Genomic DNA, 19,942 nt, shown 5'->3' with positions numbered 1-19,942 from the left:
TTACAGTAACTAGAAAAGAGCGGATAACTTTGAAACGAATGAACCGATTTTCTTGGATTATTGGAAAAAATATATTTGTTGAATGAAAATAGTTTGACGTGTGTATCTGTGTATCTGTCTGTGGCATCGTAGCTCCTAAACGAATTAACCGATTTTAATTTATTTTTTTTTGTTTAAAAGGTGGCTGGAGTGTGTTCTTAGCTATAATCGAAGAAAATCAGTTCAGCCGTTGAAAGTTATCAGCTCTTTTCTAGTTTTCTTATACCTAGAGGTCGTTGTCTCGGGGCTTTTTTAAATTATGAGTTATTCTGAAAAGAGACTTGAGTGCAGTAGTGGGCTGGTGAAGGTGAATGATGAATGAAAATCGCTGTCTAGATAAATGTAAAAAATGGTCAAGTACGAAGCGGACTCGGACAGGAAGGGTTCCGTACAAGAAATACTATCGTACAAGAAAAAACACTTTTTTTTTTTAATTTTCATGGTGATAATATTGAAATGTTTATTATTTGTTGTCACAGCGGCAATAGAAGTACACATTCTGTGAAAATTTCAAGTCTCTATCTATTATGGTCCAGGAAGTGTAACCCTCTGACAGACAGACGGGCGGACGGACGGACGGACGGACGGACGGTCGGACGGACGGACGTCTTTGGTGCCGTTGCACCCTTGGGTACGGAACCCTAAAAACATTTTGGTGACACGCTAAATATCCGGTAAAAGTAAAATCCGGTAACAAATCATCCACCCATCGCCCATCGGTGCATAAATCATGGGGGTCCCGGGCAAAATTATAACACATAAATAACAAAATAACACATTTTAGGCAACGGTCCGCAGCCCGCAAGGAACCCTGTAAAACTACAATGGGCGATAAATATTTTAAAGGTAATTATAAGGCCTCGTGCTCACAGATAGAGTTCTAACATTTCTACATTCTCAGTTTTCATTAAACTGTTTGACTGGCTTGGGTAACTGCTTCGATCAAACAAGCACCAGGCAGCGGCTCGATTGCGGTAGAATGACAGCTACAATGTCAGGATCGCAATCATCTCTCATTATTTGATGCTCAAATCCCGTAGTAATCTTTAATTTTCCGCGATAAAAAGTAGTCTTTGTCCATCTCTAGCAAGCATTCAAATAGACGATGTTCACAACTTCGTCTACGTAGATTTGGATTTTTTGAAAATCCCATGAAAACTTTTGGATTTTTGAAAAAGCAGCCTATGTCCATCGCCGGGATGTGAGCTAACTCTGTAACTCTGTACCTATTAAATTTCGTCAAAATTGGGTAAACGGGTGAAAAGCTCTTTTCACGTCTATAATTTTATATGGAAGGAAGAGTGTAAAATCAGCCAGTAACAATATTAATTACAATTATCACAACGCAATTATCGTGAATTCGGTACAACAGTCATTTGATAGCGAAACGTAGAACTCTCAACTCAGAACTCTGTTGGTAGTGTGATCGACACGTTACATATTTTAGGGTACGGTCTACAGCCCGCAAGAAACCCCAAAACTACAATGGACCGTAAATATTTTAAAAGTACCTAATTATGATGAAAAATTACCGCGGTACAATCACTAAATACTTCCGGACAGGGCTTCTAAATAGGGTTGGCAACCATCCTTTATAAAAAGGTTACAAGTGTCAAGAGTTTTAATATTTTACTTCTAGTTAATAGCTTCGTCTCTTGTAATGTACAGGTTTTCATTTAAGCGGAGCGGAGAGGAGATGGGTTTATTCGACCAATCAGATTTTAAAGGATGACTTATATGTATTAGTATTTTTATTCAATTATTGGGTAATTGTAATGTAATTGGGTTATAACCGACTTATAACCCAATTACACTAATTAAATTAACTTATCATAAATATACAAGAAAAAAGTATAAATTAAATTAAATTACAATTAAAATAAATGAAGTAGTCATATCATTATTCAAAGACAAGTCTCTGTTTAATTCCAGTATTGGCAATAATTCCAAACAAGATCTTTTTGATAAGTTCCAGCTTTCTTTTTACATATATGTAATTAAATCCTTGTCTCTATAGAATTGATAGGTGACAGCCCTATCGGTATTTGAATGTAAATTTAATTATTTGTTTCACGGAGTTAGGAATTTTCGTAATAGGCCATTGTTGTGGAATAGATTCAAGTTACGAAGGTATTGGGGATGTCAATATCCGCCCAATTTCAAGCTCTTCGGGCGTGAAGAGAATAGGTACTAGCTGTCACTTTTGACAATGGCTGCTTAATTTTTATTGATTTTATATGGATTTTTAACCCCCGACCCAAAAAGAGGGGTGTTATAAGTTTGACGTGTGTATCTGTGTGTCTGTGTATCTGTGTATCTGTGTATCTGTGTATCTGTCTGTGGCATCGTAGCGCCTAAACGAATGAACCGAATTTAATTTAGTTTTTTTTGTTTGAAAGGTGGCTTGATCGAGAGTGTTCTTAGCTATAATCTAAAAAAATCGGTTCAGCCGTTTAAGTGTTATCAGCTCTTTTCTAGTTTTCTTGTAAAAAAGAAGGTTAGATAACCGTTAGGTTCATAATATTATGTCAATAGACAAATGTCAAGCTGTCAAGATGGACGTTGCCTAAATACATAATTATTTATTTGAAAATGATGTTTTGGAAAACTCAAATACTTTGGATCGTCGGGGGAGTTAAATTTTTAATTTACACTTGTTACTTTATACCATATATTTCTGGTGCAATATACATTCGTTATGCAGGATGTAACCAGAACACTAGAAAAAACTTATCATTATTATACTGAGATAATTTATTAATATTAAAAAAACATTAAAAACTAAGTTATCTTACTAATTGTATATGCTTACAGTTCACTTTGTTGTTGCGACCTACATAAAAACAAAGTAGCACAAACACTAGTAAATAGTATAGCTATATAGATGAAAAAGTAGAATGTAATATTATTATTTTTTGTTGCCCACAAAGAAATAAAAGTACCAAACTACCATTCTACTTAAAATATGTAGGTACTTAGGATTGTAGGTATTTAATAAGATGTAAATTAAATTGTACTTAGTTATTAATCTTTTTGGAAATAAATTATTTGTATTTGTAAGAAAAAAAATGAGATAAGAACATCATACATACCTACATACATCATAATCATAACCCTTCCTTTTCGCTTTGCTCTAGTCGGGTAAAAAAGTTACAATATGTAACAATATACTAACACCATCTTGCTGGCAACCGAAGGCTCAGCTGCTCGCTTCCATACAACTTTTATCATTATCATTATCATTATCATTTATCCATCACACTATCACACTAATATTATAAAGGCGAAAGTTTGTATGTGTGTGCGTGTGTGTGTATGTTTGGTACTCCTTCACGCAAAAACTACTGGACGGATTTGTCTGAAAGGAGATCGACCACTTTGGGCCCAATATGTTACACGGGAAATAAAAATTGGCAAAAATCATTTATTTTATGCTCAATCAAAATCACTAAAAATAATTTTAATTTACAGTTGCTAAATATAGAAAAATTTTTTTGGAAATGTTTGTGTTTTTTGTTGGGATCATGCATTCCGTAAAATGGAATGGCTTAGTCTATGGTAAAAATGTCAATGTGACAACTGTAAACGATTGTCAACTGCCATTCGCTCTGTGTTTACGCGCAAGGGAATGTGTTTTGGTGCGATATTCGTATTTTCGGTGATTTTTTCAACGACTTGGACTGTTTCACGGAACCTGACGAATCTTGCCTTCACGAACTACCTCGGCGCGAACACGGACTTTGTATTTGCTTCTTTGATTGACCACGGCTTGCTAATTCGGACCTCGATTTCGCCTATCGTAATGGAGAACTGCATTAATTGTGGTATTGCAACAGCTCGTTGCAATATAACGGGAAGACGTCCTTTAAATGAAGAATCCGTCTTATCCATTGTACGTGAATGGGTTGCTCCACTAAGGGTAAGTACATGAATAATACCTACAGTTTACCGCTTATGATAGAATAGAATAGAATAATTTTTTATTCAAATAGACTTTTACAAGCACTTTTGAATAGTCGAGTGAATCTACCACTGGTTCGGAATGCCCTTCCTGCCGAGAAGAACCAGCAAGAAACTCGGCGGTTGCTCTTTTTCAATATAACATTTACAATTCAATTCAATTTACAATAGAATTCTAGGTCTACAATGTATACAGTGTTTCCGCAATGAGAAGAAATTCCAAAAAATGCCTACAGCTTACAATTTGATGCATTTCAAGATGGGCAGACAGAAAGCAGCCCCATTCCCGTCGATGCCACCCGTTCACGAGCATGACAAGACCCAGCCATTGCTTCGCTCAACCATATTAGAGGGAACGTAACAACCCGCATCACACGACACCACCACAGAAATGTTTTAAAGAGAGCGTGACATACTTAAGCTACCCATGTTAAGGCATCATATTCAATACTAATATTCAATACACTACACTATTCTTTAACAGTATAAAAAATACTAAAGACAGACACAAAAGTAAATTAGACTAGCCTCTTACATGGTGTATTCCTTAAACATACCTACTTTAAATATATTTTAGGTAGAACGTGATCATCATCTATGCCAAGCTTGTTGGGATTTGGCTGTTGATACTCTACTCCTATGTGGACCTAGTGACGTGATGCATGCTCCGCGTGGTCATGTCCATGTGTGTGTCCACTGTGGTCGTTCTCTACTGCGGAATGCACGATCCCATCGGCTACGAACTATATCTGAACGGGAAGAGAGGATATATAATGTTATTAGTGAATGGATTCTACCCAGGACTGTAAGTATTCACATATTAATACTTATACATCAACCACATTGGTATCTTAACACTCAAACTCAAGTTTTCAATTAAAAATTTTTTTTCTTGCAAAGGACTAGCTTACAGGTGCTTATGATGAAATGTGAAGCTTGCAAAGCCACTTTTGCCTTTATAGAAGTTTTTTCATACTTCGTTTAAACTTGTGCAATTGTAGATGTAAAACTTACTTTGTGATCATATTGTTGTAAAATCAATCCCACAAAGGATTCCCTATTCTGCACAAATGATGTCAATGTGTGATGATTCAACTAGTTTATGACCTCCATTTTGAATTGAATTAATTGCTTATGTCAAAAGGTACATTGTCTGTGAAGGTTGATATTTTATTGTACAAAAGTTGTTCTTTTTATTCGATGACAAGTTAGACCTTGACTGCAATCTCACCTGATGGTAAGTGAAGATGAAGTGTAAGATGGTAACGGGCTAACTTGGAATGGGTATAGCAGTGAACATTCAAACCATACCTGTAATTGGTTTCTACACGCTACCGTGCGGGTATGCTAAATCGCTTGGCGGGGCACATCTTTGACGGTAGGGTGGTAACTAGCCAAAGCCAGCCTCCCACCAGACCAGAGACGATTCAGAAATTATAAATCCCCAAATTGACTCTGCCGGGAATTGAACCCGAGACCTCTTGTTCTAAGACCACAGCGCTCACAACTGCACCAGGGAGGTCAAAATTAGTTATTAGAAATATATTGAGAAGCTACTATAATTTTTATAAGTATGCCAATCTCCTTTTTCATTTCATTTTCAGATTGGAGCTCAAAGTGAAATATGTCACTCTTGTTGGGTGAGAGCAGACAGAGCAGCTCGCCACTTTATGTCAGAACCATCAACATCAACATCGGATGTGTTGGTTTCTGCTTTGCCAGTGCCTGAAGCATCTACTTCAACAACGGAAGAAGTCATCCAACAACCTTCGAATATTAGTGAGGCTATTATTTTGCCTGATTATATTAGAGCCATTGAAACAGAGAGAAGATGTTTTATTGAAGGCTGTAGGAGGAGTGAAAGGCACAGAATTCCAGATTCATTAAGAAAAAATCTTCTTAATATGCACAAGCTGTATATACCAGCCAATAATCGCCTGTGTGATTATCATTTGTATGGTGTAGAATCATGGGATGTTTTAATAGGAATAACAAATAATTTTATAAATAGTTTCTCAGCAAGGCATATTCAAGATATGTTGGCTTTAAAAACATCAAGTTCTGCAGCTTTGAACTTTGAGGATATAGATTCCATTGAAGACCACATCTTTTATTATTGGATTGGATTAACAAAAGTCCAATTTAACCAATTATTAAATGAATCACCAACATTGGTACGAATGTCTAAAGGTGTAACAGCTCTAGCAGCTTATCTTATGAAACTGCGTACTGGAGACCCAGATGACAGATTGGCAACTTTACTCCAGATACCACGGACAACATTATCACGCTTAATGAAAAAAGCAAGAGCATATTTGATTGAGAATTATGTTCCACATCATTTAGGCCTAAATCATATTAACAGGCAACAGTTGATTGACAGAACATTGATGATACCAAGTGGTTTGTTTGGAAGTGAAAATAATGAAAGCAAGCCAGTAGTCATTTTTGATGGCACATATATATATATACAAAAAAGCTCGAATTATATGTACCAAAAAGATACATATAGTTTACATAAATACAGGAATTTGGTTAAACCATTTTTAATTGTTTGTACCGATGGCTATATAATAGATGTTTTAGGTCCATATCCCGCTACAATGTCCGATTCTGACATAATGAAAGAAGAATTTAAAGATGGCTCCACAATGAGAGAATATTTTCAGCCCGGTGACGCATTTATCCTAGATAGAGGATTTCGGGATGCCTTGCCCTTACTTAATTCGTGTGGCTATCGCACATATGTACCCGCTTCGTTACAGCAGGGTGAAACACAGCTGTCGACAATAGAAGCAAATAAATCAAGGGCAGTCACCATTTGTCGTTGGGTTGTAGAAGTAGTTAACGGTAGATTTAAACGAGATTTTAAACTTCTAAGACAAGATTATTTTAATGTAGCATCTAGTCATTTGATGCAAGATGTTAAGGTGGCTGCCGCTCTTATAAATGCGTTTCATCCTGTTATAACCAACCGGGATGATGCCGGGGAAATTCTTCAGATAATAAATGAAAACATGTACAGGGAAAATAGATTGGCGAACTATGTTGTGGAAAATAATTTAAACAGAAGGCGACTAGAATTTAGAGCAACACCAGTAAACAGCATAAATGTTTTAACAGATTTTCCCCGGCTTACATATAGTGAACTAATATTAGTTTCCTTAGGAACTTACCAAATTAAACAAGCCCGTTCTTATTACGGCGAACATGTAAGGGCAGATGGCTCCTATGTAATAGAAGTGTGGAGGGAGGTTGATAATGACTTTTTAAGAGAGCTGTCCCTGTCAAACAGTACTTGGTTACTAAGAGGTAGAATACACTCTCGCCACATTAGTAGAAAAACATATTTTGTTTATATATTGGTGGACAGCTCTCTTTCTGGAAGGCAAGCATTACTACAATATTATTGTAATTGCATAGTAGGAAGGCGTACAGTGGGTTGTTGCGCACATATAATGTCGATCGTATGGTATTTGAGTTGGGCTAGGTACCAAGAATATATTTCACCCCCTGCACACTTCCTAGATTCCATTCTAGTTGTGTATGAAGATGAATGATTAATGTATGCATAATTACGAATCATTAAAAAGCGTGATTACATAAAAAACTGTTGTTTATTTTTAACTAACCTATTTTCTTTACCTTGGAACCATAAACCTACCTACTATTATTGGCTTGGAATAACTACCTATTACTTATTGGTTCTGTGCATGAATTATGTACTTAATTCAAACCTATCTATCTAAAGAGTTAACTATTAGTCATCTGATATTTATTTTATTAATAATTACAAAAAGTATTGTTCAAATAACACATTCTCTAACATAACCTCATCATAGATTCGAACCTATGTATCTTTAATATGCAATTGTCAATCAAACTGAAACAAATACAGTCTAAAGTTGATATTTTTATCTAACAAATAACATTAATTTGGAACTTGTAACGCTTCATCAAATCCTGGACCCAACAATGTATGGGAGATGGTCGGTCTCCTTTGGAATGGAGATAGATAATATCCTGGATTAGCACATAGGCTACTTTTTAACCCGGAAAATCAAAGAGTTCCCACGGGATTTCGAAAAACCTAAATCCACGCGGGCGAAGTCGCGGGCATCGGCTAGTACTTAGTATTACTTTAGTATTATAAATGCGAAAGTGTGTCTGTCTGTCTGTCTGCTACCTTTTCACGGCCCAACCTAACAGTTTGACCGATTCTGACGTTTGGTACAGGGTTAGCTTATATCCCGTGGACGGACATAGGCTACTTTTTACCTCGGAAAATCAAAGAGTTCCCACGGGGTTCCTAAAGACCCATCCGCATAACCGATTTGTATGAAATTTGGTACCGAGGTAGCTTGCGTCCCTTTAATTGACATAGGCATTTTATCCCGGAAAATCAAACAGTTCCCACGGGATCTTTAAAAACCTAAATCCACGTGGACGAAGTCGCGGGCATCCTCTAGTTCATCAATAATATAGCCTCGCCCAAATAAGTGTGTTTTTGGACAATGTCAATAGGCACTTATGTCTAGCTATGGACGGATATCCAGCAATTAAGCATCTATTGGATGAGTAGAGTATTGACTGTATTTGCGACTTGTATTTCAAAATACGCGTTGCATTGAGGACTTCCTCTTTTTTTGAAGTGTGAAAAATATTTGCAAGTTGAATGGCCAGACGCGACGGTATAAATTAATCAACCCATCCCATCCGTATCGCTCGTGTTTCACAAATTGCTTTAGTTTTTTCCGCGTCCCCTGCCATTGTTACCGGTTGTTACAATGTCATTCGTCCCTATAGGTGAGTCTTTATTGCACAAATATTACGGGATACATCACACTAATATTATAAAGGCAAAAGTGTGTGTATGTGTGTTTGTGGGTACATGTGTGTGTGTTTGTGTGTGTGTGTATGTTTGTTACTCTTTCACGTAAAAACTACTGAACGGATTTGGCTGTTTGGACTTGAGATAGATTACACCCTGGATTTTTTTATCCCGGAAAAAATAAAGAGTTTCCACGAGATTAAAAAATCTATATCCACGCGAACGAAGTCGCAGCCATCACCTACTTGTACAATTCAAAGCAATCAGTGGCTTCATTTATTAACCCCCGACCCAAAAAGAGGGGTGTTATAAGTTTGACGTATGTATCTGTTTATCTGTCTGTGGCATCGTAGCTCCTAAACGAATAGAACGATTTTAATTTAGTTTTTTTTTGTTTGAAAGGTGGATTGATCGAGAGTGTTCTTGACTATAATCGAAGAAAATCGGTTCAGCCGTTTGAAAGTTATCAGCTCTTTTCTAGTTTTCTTATAGAGGTTTTTGTATCGGGGTTTTTTAAATTTTAAGTTATATTTATATCTATATTACTAGGTAATGCCTGCGATTTTGTCCGCTTGGACTTCATCATCATCTACCGATGATGTTCACAGCTGGATCTAGGTCTCTTACAGGGACTTCCATATGCCACGGTTGGCGCTGCTTGAACCCAGCGGCTCTCTTCGACTTATTTGATGTTATCTGCCCTGTAGCGGGGGCCTGCCAACGCTGCATTTTCCAGTGCAAGGTCGCTACGGAACCCCAATCGGTTATTGGACTATATGCCTCGCCCAATGCTAATTTAGGTTTATAATTCGCTTGAATTTCAGTTTTTAAAAATCTCCTGGGAACTCTGATTTTCCAAGATAAAAAGTAGCCTATGGGATGCAAGCTACCACTGTACTTTGTGTCAAAGTATTTTCGCATTTGCTTGGATAAAATCTAGAACATAATCTTTCTTTGTACACACGTAGAAATCTATAAATTATAATAAGATGAGGTTATGACTCATAAGATGGAAATACAAGTAGATTTTACTTTAGTTGATGATCACACCTACTGGCAGCGATATAGGGAGATATTTTTAGTAAGTCGGTCATTGTTGAATTTATCTTATACGTAAATGTGAAATTACATATATACGTTGCGTCACACGCCGTAGAACGTTGACAGTTGTAAGACAAGACCGAAGACGGATGTGTGAACTAGGTTTAATATACCTAAGTTTGCATATCTTGAGAACTTTAACGGCGGTCTTTCCGTCACTCGCTCCATACAAACTTAGTTTGATTCTCATTGGAATATTAACTTATCAAACTCAATTTTGTAGATACTTTCTAGAAACTGATAGTATGAAAGTTACACGGGTTTATATGCAGATACCCGTGTAGACACCGTGTACCTAACTTTAAAACTGAATATTTTAACGGAAATCTGTAAAAGTACAGACATAACTTTAATGATTTAATGAATTATTTCCATAAATGTATTTTTGGTACAATAAACCAAGATTTATAGCTATTTAAAAAAATCATCCTATCAGTTCATTCTTCCATTTAACTCGTTTACAATGCTCAAGTAATGTGAAGTGGAAAGTGCGTGATACCGGGACATCAAAGTGAATGAACGGTTGAGCTGCTCAGGCGAATGATTCGCCCGGCACTGACCGGCGTGTGTGCGTTGACCGGTGGAGCGTTCAAACACTGTACGCCCTTCTAGGCTTTTAATAACTGGCGCTTGGTGGAAGGTTTTACTATACTGACTAGTTCTTTCAGCGACTTCGGCTGCATAGATGTACATTTTTAAAATCCCTCTGGAATTTCTCAAATTCTTAGTCTATCTACGAATAAAATCTCAAGTTTTTGGACCCAATGGCTTAAGCTGTAGGTACGTTGATGTGTCAGACTTTGTTTTACTGTTCAAAACTTGATATTTTATTACAAAGTATATCATCATACGATCCTGACTCACTTCTGTCATCGTCAACTGATAGATATCCATTGCTGGACTTAAGTCTCTTGTGGCGATATCCACACTACAATCTACGTCACTTGTGTCTAGCAGCTCTTTTTGATTCGTTTAATATCGACAGTCTCATAGAGATTTATAAATTTCGAAGTGAATGAGCGGTTGACCTGCTCAGGCGAATGGTTCGCTAGGCTATCCAGCGTGTGTGCGCTGACCAGTAGAGTGTCCAAACACTGTACACCCTTATAGACTTTTAATAACTGGTGCTTGGCGAAAGATCCTTCTATAAGCTTTTTCCGTGACTTCCCGTGCCCGGGACCAAACCCCTGTACTTTTGAATCGTACCAGTAGTCTTAACCACTAAGCTATCATCATTGTAATTAGACTCCAAAGGTAACTGAAATCGAGCCTCATCGCCTCACAGAGCAGATTGTTTACGTAAGAGTCATTCTTCAGTTAAATTTAACTTCACTCACAGTGGAACATGTTCAAATAAAACAGACAATTAATGGCTAAAACGGTTGTCTAAAACAGGATTGACTGAACCAGATCAGTGTTCCTTTTAGTTGATTTAAGCATTCTAAATAATGCCCGGTCAAAGCTTTGTAGGCCCGATTTACATTCAACCATTCGGGATCGGCGTGCGCAAATAAATCAGCCGTTCATTCACTCGTTCACTTTTGTTCTCAATACCAAGTGACCTGATTCCGATTGGTAATTAAGCTTCGCTTTGAGGGAAAAAGTATGTTGGTACTTAAAGCATTTTAATTTCTGTGCAAAAATGTAGAGTAATAACACCTTCTTAAGTAGTGATAGCCTAGTGATGTCGGCCTCGCAATCGGCGGGTCGGGGTTCAATTCCGGTCACGCACCTCTAACTTTTTGAAGTTATGTTAAAAAAATTATCTTGAGAGTACATAGTTTGCATACCGGTGAGTTCTTCTCTTCTATCTGCCGGTGTGTGTTGCGCTTTAAAAAGTTTGTTTTAGAATAAATGGGATGTATAAAAATCGATATTTTACTATCAATATCTACCACTTTTTAAAAAACTTCCTATTATACCTACTTTGTAAACCTGTAGCGAAAATTTGCAAAATTAAAATAGATACTTAGTGAGTACAGTCAAAGGCCGTAAGTCATGTAGCATCTTAATGATCATATTCGCGTGGCACGGTTGTGCATTGCATTGTGTAATGCAATAGTTTTTGATGCGAAAGTTTCGTTGAATTGCTACTCGAATTTTGAGGCCGACCGTACATATTATCCGCTAAATGTTTTTGAAACTTTTCAAGCGAAGTTTCAGAATGATGTAGATCGTACATTATAAAAAAAAATTAAACTGTTAAACCAAAACTGCGAGCTGTACTCCAATATCATTAAGTATAACTTACCACTCAAAACCTCGTAATAAATCATTCACCAATATGCAACTGTATCACTTAAACACTAAAATCTAACTCCTATTTTACACTAAACATTTATTTTAGTCACCGACATTAATAACTGAGACAAGATACAAACACCATAAATAAGCTAATATTGCTCAATCCAAGCTTAACATTCCTTACGAAGATATTTGAAAGTTATACTAGTGATAGATAGGACAAAACAGCGATACCCCTTGACGAAGACAGTTCGTGTTGTAAGATATTGTGATTTGAGGAAGGGTGACAATAAGTAATTTAGTTCTAATCTATCCAAGCAGAGTTTGTATTCATTTATTAATAGCTCAACGGTTATAGGAGCGGACTGAAATCCGAAAGGTCGGCGGCGGTTCAAATCCCACCCGTTGCACTAGTGTCGTACCCACTCCTAGCACAAGCTTTACGCTTAGTTGGAGGGGCAATGGGAATGTTAGTCATGATTAAAAAATGACTAACATTCTTTTTTTTTTTTAATATATATAATATATATTATTTTATATCAAAAACTAAAACACAAACATTGAAAGAGCAACTTATATCTTGAAGAGATCTTAAGCTAGTAATAGAAATAGATAGACTAAGTAAAAGCTATATTTATCACAATAGCCGCTCTACATTTTAACCAAATGTCTTACATTCCTTCCAATCTCGTTCACTGCTTCAATGACTTTAATGTCACAATTATTATGCGTTGGGCCGTTATTTCTCATAAATATATCATTTTAAACGTCAACACTTGCCTCGAATTAAATAGTCTAAGAGACGGCCATCTTCATTTATTTCATCTGACATTCTGTTTAATATCTCGGGTGCAGTGTTATTAATATTTGTAGTGCTCATGTAAAATCTAGATATAGGAAATCCAAGAATAATCTAACTTTTTATACATTATATCGGCTTCGCAAATTCCAACCCGTTGAGCTATGTCGGTTACTTGGGTTCTCCTACGTATTATCTATTCAGCGCAAAATCAAATGCGTATTAGAAAAAAAGAAAAATCAATCGTTCTGAAACAATGTTGAAACAAAACGACACTAATTTAATCTAAATGTAAATTAAACAATGTTAAATAAAGTATTTACCGAAGAGCGAAACTGGTTCATTATTAAAGAAGACGAGAGAGAGAAAAAAATCGGTCAAGTGCGTGTCTGAGTTATGAGAAGGATTCCGTACCGTACAGTATATATAAATCTTTTTAATTTTTTTGATTTTTATAGTAGCCATTTTGAAATACCTACTTATTTGTTATTTGTTGTTATAGCGGCAATAGAAATACACATTCTGTGAAAAGTTCAACTCTACCGTAGTGGTTCACGAGATACAGTCAACTGACAGACAGGCGGTTGGACGGAGGGACAGACAGCGTAGGCTTAGTGAAAGGGCCCCGTTGGCGCCCGTTGGAACCCTAAAAATCCCGTCACCTAACCGAAGTTCAATAGCGCAAGTAGGGTGGACAAAAAAGTAAATACGTGGTGTATTGTGCCTCGTAGGCTTTACCCTCGAAATGCGCCTAACAATAGAATCTTTTCTGCTCCATGTTAAGAAGACTTCGATTTTTTTTCTTCGGAAGGTTGACAAAAAAATGACAGAGATCTGATTTCTAATGATTCTCACGTGTTCCTTTTCTTGACTGATTTGTCCTTGACCAAAAATTCACTTGACAGTAATTTGATGAAGTGTGTGCTGATAATAATAAAATTATGAAACCAATCTTTAAAGATACTTATGTCTTTTTGCGTCAAAATCGGATCTTCATAATTATTTTTATTTTAATTTTACTGTTTTCAGAAAATTATTACCTTATTTATTTTATTAGGTATATATTTTTTCTAGCATATCTAACAGCTAACTTGTTCCAATGGAATTTATGAAAATCCTTTCGACAACGACAAGATATGTGCAAGAGAGGCGTTTCAATCGTCTACCTTCGAATTTCTGTTCTCTCTATAACCGTTGAACTAGTGATGGTCGACATCGAAATATATGCACAATAATCTGTGGTACATAGTATAAAACAGTCGCTTCGATCTTTTAACTACGCAATGGATTTTAATGGGCTTTGTTGTGAGTGGATTTGTTAAAATCGGAAAAAATTAAGCCGTCTGAGAGCTTTTATTGAAAAAGCTGTGTTATTCTTTTGAAATATAGCAAAATAACCACACTGAACACCACATTAGTATCTACATTCCACCCGTGCGAAGCCGGGGTGGATCGCTAGTTCCTTAATAAATGTTAAGTACTTTACAAAGTAAACATAATAAATTACGTAAACATGCGGGCACAGCCTCCAGTATTTTTTGAAGTCTGTCAACCAAAATAATAAGTATAATAAATGTATTCTAAAATATCATCTTCTCATTGTTACAGGTACCTACTTAAAGAATTGAGCCGTTTTATTTAAACGGTGCTTGAAGTAAAGGAGCATGAACTTGTGAGTAAAATTCCATGTTTACAAAGTACAATGAAATCGATGGAAACAAAAAATATAATAAGCTATATCACAATGCTCCTATTTCGGTAGTCGTGAGAGTCTATAATGGAGGCTAACGGACGTTACAGACAGACAAAAACTGGTGAGACATAGTTACTTAATGCATATTCATGGTAAGTTTTTGTCATTGTGTATCAGCCATTTTGAATAGTTAGGTTACTTTAGTTAGGTTTAGGTTACTTTTACTAAATTCTGAGAGATTATAATATCCAGATTAAAGTTGCTCCTTTGCTTCGGATATAGGTACTCTTTTCTGTTTAATGCCTCTATCAAATCATTTATAATTGTATTTTACAATTTTTCAGAAATTTATTATAATTTGTATCACTGTTCCACAAAATTGAATCTAGATTATAAATTATGATAGTACCTTCCTCACCGACTTCAAAAAATCCCTTTTTTAAAGTCAGTCAAAAACTAAAATCTGGTATTAAATTTTTTTAACTGAAAATAAAATTGAATTAAATATTTAAATTGCAGCTAAATTGATTTAAATTTTTTCTGCAATTTTTTTTTGCTAACGCTACGCCATCCGTCTTACCAAAGGGCCTGGGACGAATGCCGAACAAAGGTAGAGAAACCAATTTGTTACGTGATAATATTCCCCCTCCCACTACCCCCTAAAAACGGAATGAGACTTATTCCAACAATGATGCAGACTATTTTGCATCTATTTTTAACCCCCGACCCTAAAAAGAGGGGTTTTATAAGTTTGACGTGTGTATCTGTGTATCTATCTGTGGCATCGTAGCTCCTAAACTAATGAACTGATTTTAATTTAGTTTATTTTGTTTGAAAGGTGACTTGATCAAGAGTGTTCTTAGCTATAATCCAGGAAAATCGGTTCTGCCGTTTGAAAGTTATCAGCTCTTTTCTAGTTATTACTGTAACCTTCACTTGTAGGGGGTGTTATAAATTTTTAATTTACTCTTGTGTTGATAACATAGCGTAGCTAAAATGAAATTGGAACTACGATTGTATGAAGCGAGCAGAAGCGAGTGACGGAGAGAGCCCTGTTAATTATTTCACTAAAGCTAGGCTTTCGCCTTGGTCAGAGAAGAAGCCCAAAACAAACTTCCATGTTTTTCGTTACCACCTTTTATTATCATTAGCATTATGAACTAGTTAAGAGCAATTCATTCATCCAGGCTCTAGAGAATATTAATGTACCTAAATATAATTTACCAAAGTAATTAGTGCTATTATAATATACTAGTAGAAGGTGTTTGTACATGAAATTGTAATCTTTGGTGCGACATTACAACCCTTACAAAATACGCTTGAATAGTGATGTGCCTTTTAAGTGGAACTCTATCGATTTTCTTTAATTTAATCAAATGACACAATCTAGTCACATCACACTAATATTATAAAGGCGAAAGTTTGTATGTGTGTGTGTGTGTGTGTGTGTGTGTATGTTTGTTACTCTTTCACGCAATGACTATTGAATGGATTTGGCTGTTTGAAATGGAGATAGATAATATCCTGGATTAGCACATAGGCTACTTTTTATCCCGGAAAATCAAAGAGTTCCTACGGGATTTTAAAAAACCGAAATCCACGCGGGCGAAGTCGCGGGTATATAAATAAGTAGGTACTATTTAACAAGTTTATAAAATAAGCATGAATCTTTAAATTGATGTAGGTAAATCTCCATAAATAATAAATATGTTAGCAACACTGGCTAAAATACTGTTTATTATCAGCAACACTGACCAAATTACTATTTTTATATAACTTTTGTGTAATGAAACAAGTGTAGCCACGTCAATACACCTTATTAAATATGTTATTATACCTTTGTCAATATACGTTTCATGACAAGACGTATATTGACAAAGGCAATTATTATTGTCCGGAAGTAGTTGGAGTTTTCTTCGAGAGTCGGGCCAGCCCGCTCAGGCAGTGTATTTTTGTACTCCAATCGAGAAAGTGTGAAGTGGAATATTGTCAAGTGTTAAAGTGTTAAAGTGGCAAATTGTAAAGACAAGTGGTAAAGTATAAGAAATACAGCATTAATTATGAGTAAGTTATGTTTTATTTCACTACTATTAATAATAATAAAATTAAAATCCTGAGATCACAAAATGTAGGTATCTGTTGGCGCGATCTGAGTTAGCGCCAACATTTCAGAAGTGGGTAGAATTAACGCAAAATCCACTAAGATATACAACATTTAAACTTTAAAATTTCTTTTTATCAAAATAAAATAAAATGAAACACACATTTTGTGATTATTTCATTTTGTGATATTAGTTACCAACAAATAAGAACCGTAAACTTGTCATTTATTTTTAAAATACCCATATTTTGTGAAATTGAAATTGATGTTAGTCACGTGACAAATAAAATACCGCATGCTATTCGTTTTTGTTTCAAGTTTTTCTTCAAGGCAAATCCTTGATATAATCGACTTCTTGTGGGTATTGCATAAACATTAAAATTAATTCTCATTAGTTTCTCTGAGTGACTTACTCGTACGTCCTCACGGTGATAGTCAAGGAGAATATAGTCGCGTAATGATCAGAAAAATATCAATATCTGTATTTATAATTCATAATTGAATAAAACTAATATGTTCCACATGCATAGAACCTCATACTTTTTCGAACTTTTACTGCCTCCCGTATCTGGTATGGCTTACAGTGAACCCTCCCGAACAAGATGGTGTCTACGTCTCAGTCCACCGAGATGATGCGGCATCGCGGAAGGAGGCGAAACGCTCCAGGATCTCGGTGGCCACGCCAGCCGGCGCTCACGCAGCCGTTGCTCGGGCAGCCGCGCCAGCCGGCGCTCACGAAGCTGGCGCTCGGGCAGCCGGTGCCCACACAGGCGGTGCTTGCAGCCGCGCCAGCCGGCGCTCACGCAGCCGGCGCCCACGCAGCCGGCGCTCGCAGCCGGCGTCCGCACAGCCGGCGCTCGCAGCCGCCGCCGGCCGGCGCTCACGCAGTCGACGCTCGGGCAAGCCGTGCCAGCCGGCGCCCATGCAGCCGGTGCTCGCGCAGCAGCGACAGCCGGCGCCCACACAGCCAGCGCTCGGGTGGCCGCGGTGGCTGGCGCTCACGCAGCCACTGCTCGGGCGGCCGCGCCAGCCGGCACTCACGTAGCCGGCAGTTGGGCAGCCGTGCCAGATGGTGCCCGTGCAGCCGGCGATCGCAAAAATGAGTCTTTTCTTTTCGAGTATTTTTACGAAACGTTTAGATGCCTTGAAACCTAGGATACGCTCAGATTCTCATCTAGTGGGTGAGAATGGCAAGCTAAATTGTTAACTGCGTTACTTTCTGACGAAAATTACGATCGAATGCCATGATAACCGATGATAGCTAACCTTTCCCAATTTGGGGATTCGCTGGAGACATTCTACTAGGGTAAAATTGCTTTAATAAATATTTGTCATATGGATTATGACACAAACCGAAGTAAACCATTAAAAGCGCAGTCCTCAGTTAAAACTATAAATATGCAATCTAAACAGGGCCTGAAGAGCTCTCGTAGTTGTAACTATAAGCTCGAGGGTCACAAACAGACGGCTCGAGGGGCTTGACAGAGCCTTAGTCCAATTTAAAAAAAAAAAAAAAAACAAATGTGTCACGAACTTTGTGTGAGTGTGTGGCAAGTGTGACGTTGCCACGGAACCAAGCAGTACTAGTTCAAGCTACTAGCTTATTTTTTATTATTTCTCTTGCATTCATGTTTTACGAGTAAATCATAATATATATATATATATATATAATGTTACAACATGAAGCCCCGTCGGGGCGTTCCACAGTATAACATTGGTAATTATAATATGTTACAAGTATTATTTATTATTTATTATTATTTATTATTCTATTAAGTGTTAACATTTATGAAAATCATAAAGTATGAATAACAATTAGTAAATAATCATAAAGTATGACTGACAATTAGTAAGGAACAAGAAGTAAATAAATGAAAATAAAATATGACTTATAAATAAACGTTATAGGAGCGGTCATATCGTTAATCAATCTTAAAAGAACTTAAGTATAAAGAAAAGTGCATACATACAAAATCACTATCGTATTATACCCGGTCAGTCAAAGAAAAAAATAACGGTTATGATAGTTTCAATAATTAATAATCACTTATCGTTTTTTTTATATTAACATCATAAGGCTGTCAGAATAAATCAAATTTCGTTCAAGGCCTTCATTGATTTTGGCAGCGAATGTTGCATAATTAGATATTACGATTTAAATAAAATCCGTAGTAACTAATATACTGACAAAGATTTGAGAATACTGTGGTACACACAGTAAAATAGTTATATTTGCACCCGTCCAGTGTCGCGTAACACACACAAAAGCATACATATAGCACACGTAAATATTGAAGTTACAACTACTAAGGACGCCCACATATTATGTAAGCAAAACCAGTTTAGTCAATGCGAATCACGTTGCGTTGGTTAAGTTAGAAAGAATTCTTAATAATTAGAGCAATGAGGATAATATTAATCACTCTATGGATTTAAGGTATCGTCATTCGGGCTAACACGCTTTGCACTTGTGGTGTAACAGGTAGGCCCACGATTAGAGGTTATGAGTTCAAATCTCTCTTGTACATTGTCTTTGATGTTTTGTTATTTGTAGTTTAAAAAACAAAAATGCTAATATCAGCATCGATAAAATGTCTCAAAAAAAAAAACCAATAGAACAGCTGTTAACAAATTAATAGAAAGGGAGTTAGCTTCCGTAATGGAATTGAGATCCCTGTTCTCTTCAGTAAAGCTAATAAAAGTGCCATATGATACAAGTTAATCGAACAGTTACAGTTATAGACATATTTCTTTCTTTTGTACTTTTTATTATTTGAATAATTACATAGGTCTAAAGACCTAAAAACAAAATCAATTCTTATACATATTAAACTTATTATAAACTAAAAGTAAGAAGATAAAAAAAGGGGTGTCCGTACTCTTCGATAATATTTATAAATAATTGCTTATGCAGTTTTGCAATACATATGAATTTTATTGAAATGGATGAGCTTTACATTTTATTAACAATATTAACTAAATGAGCCATTGGTGTTATGAATTAACATGATTAAATGAATGAATTAATGAATTAAATAAATAAAATCTCTATTGTTTCTAATGTTACACCTAAAAATTAGTTTGAGCTTCTGATGACCAAACTAAGCTTTATTTAACACTGATGCACTATCTATAACTAGAATTAAAAAAAAAAAAAAATGTAAATGTAGGCTT

The 19,942-nt window shown here is 36.3% G+C and overlaps 2 protein-coding genes across 6 annotated transcripts in view; both read left to right on the top strand.

Annotated features, from left to right (window-relative positions):
- The window catches only part of LOC123877355 (latrophilin Cirl), a 494,916-nt gene that overhangs the window by 111,279 nt on the left and 363,695 nt on the right, over positions 1-19,942 (top strand). The gene's annotated exons all lie outside the window — the stretch shown is intronic.
- LOC123877357 lies at positions 3,404-7,802 on the top strand. The gene is made up of 3 exons (XM_045924024.1): positions 3,404-3,958; positions 4,577-4,804; positions 5,604-7,802. Exons 1-3 carry the CDS (start codon positions 3,668-3,670, stop codon positions 7,557-7,559), a joined length of 2,475 nt encoding a protein of 824 aa, XP_045779980.1. The 5' UTR covers positions 3,404-3,667; the 3' UTR covers positions 7,560-7,802.

The sequence above is a fragment of the Maniola jurtina genome, chromosome 23, assembly GCF_905333055.1.
Source record: "Maniola jurtina chromosome 23, ilManJurt1.1, whole genome shotgun sequence".
Taxonomy (NCBI): Eukaryota; Metazoa; Arthropoda; class Insecta; order Lepidoptera; family Nymphalidae; genus Maniola; species Maniola jurtina.
This window is presented reverse-complemented; position numbering and strand designations above follow the sequence as displayed.

Bases quoted from the DNA above. Each gene is read 5' to 3' on its own strand.
- LOC123877357 (XM_045924024.1), top strand. From the start codon at position 3,668: ATGTGTTTTGGTGCGATATTCGTATTTTCGGTGATTTTTTCAACGACT. The intron at 3,959-4,576 runs GTAAGTACATGA...AATATATTTTAG, and splicing joins AATGGGTTGCTCCACTAAGG to GTAGAACGTGATCATCATCT. The intron at 4,805-5,603 runs GTAAGTATTCAC...TTTCATTTTCAG, and splicing joins AATGGATTCTACCCAGGACT to ATTGGAGCTCAAAGTGAAAT.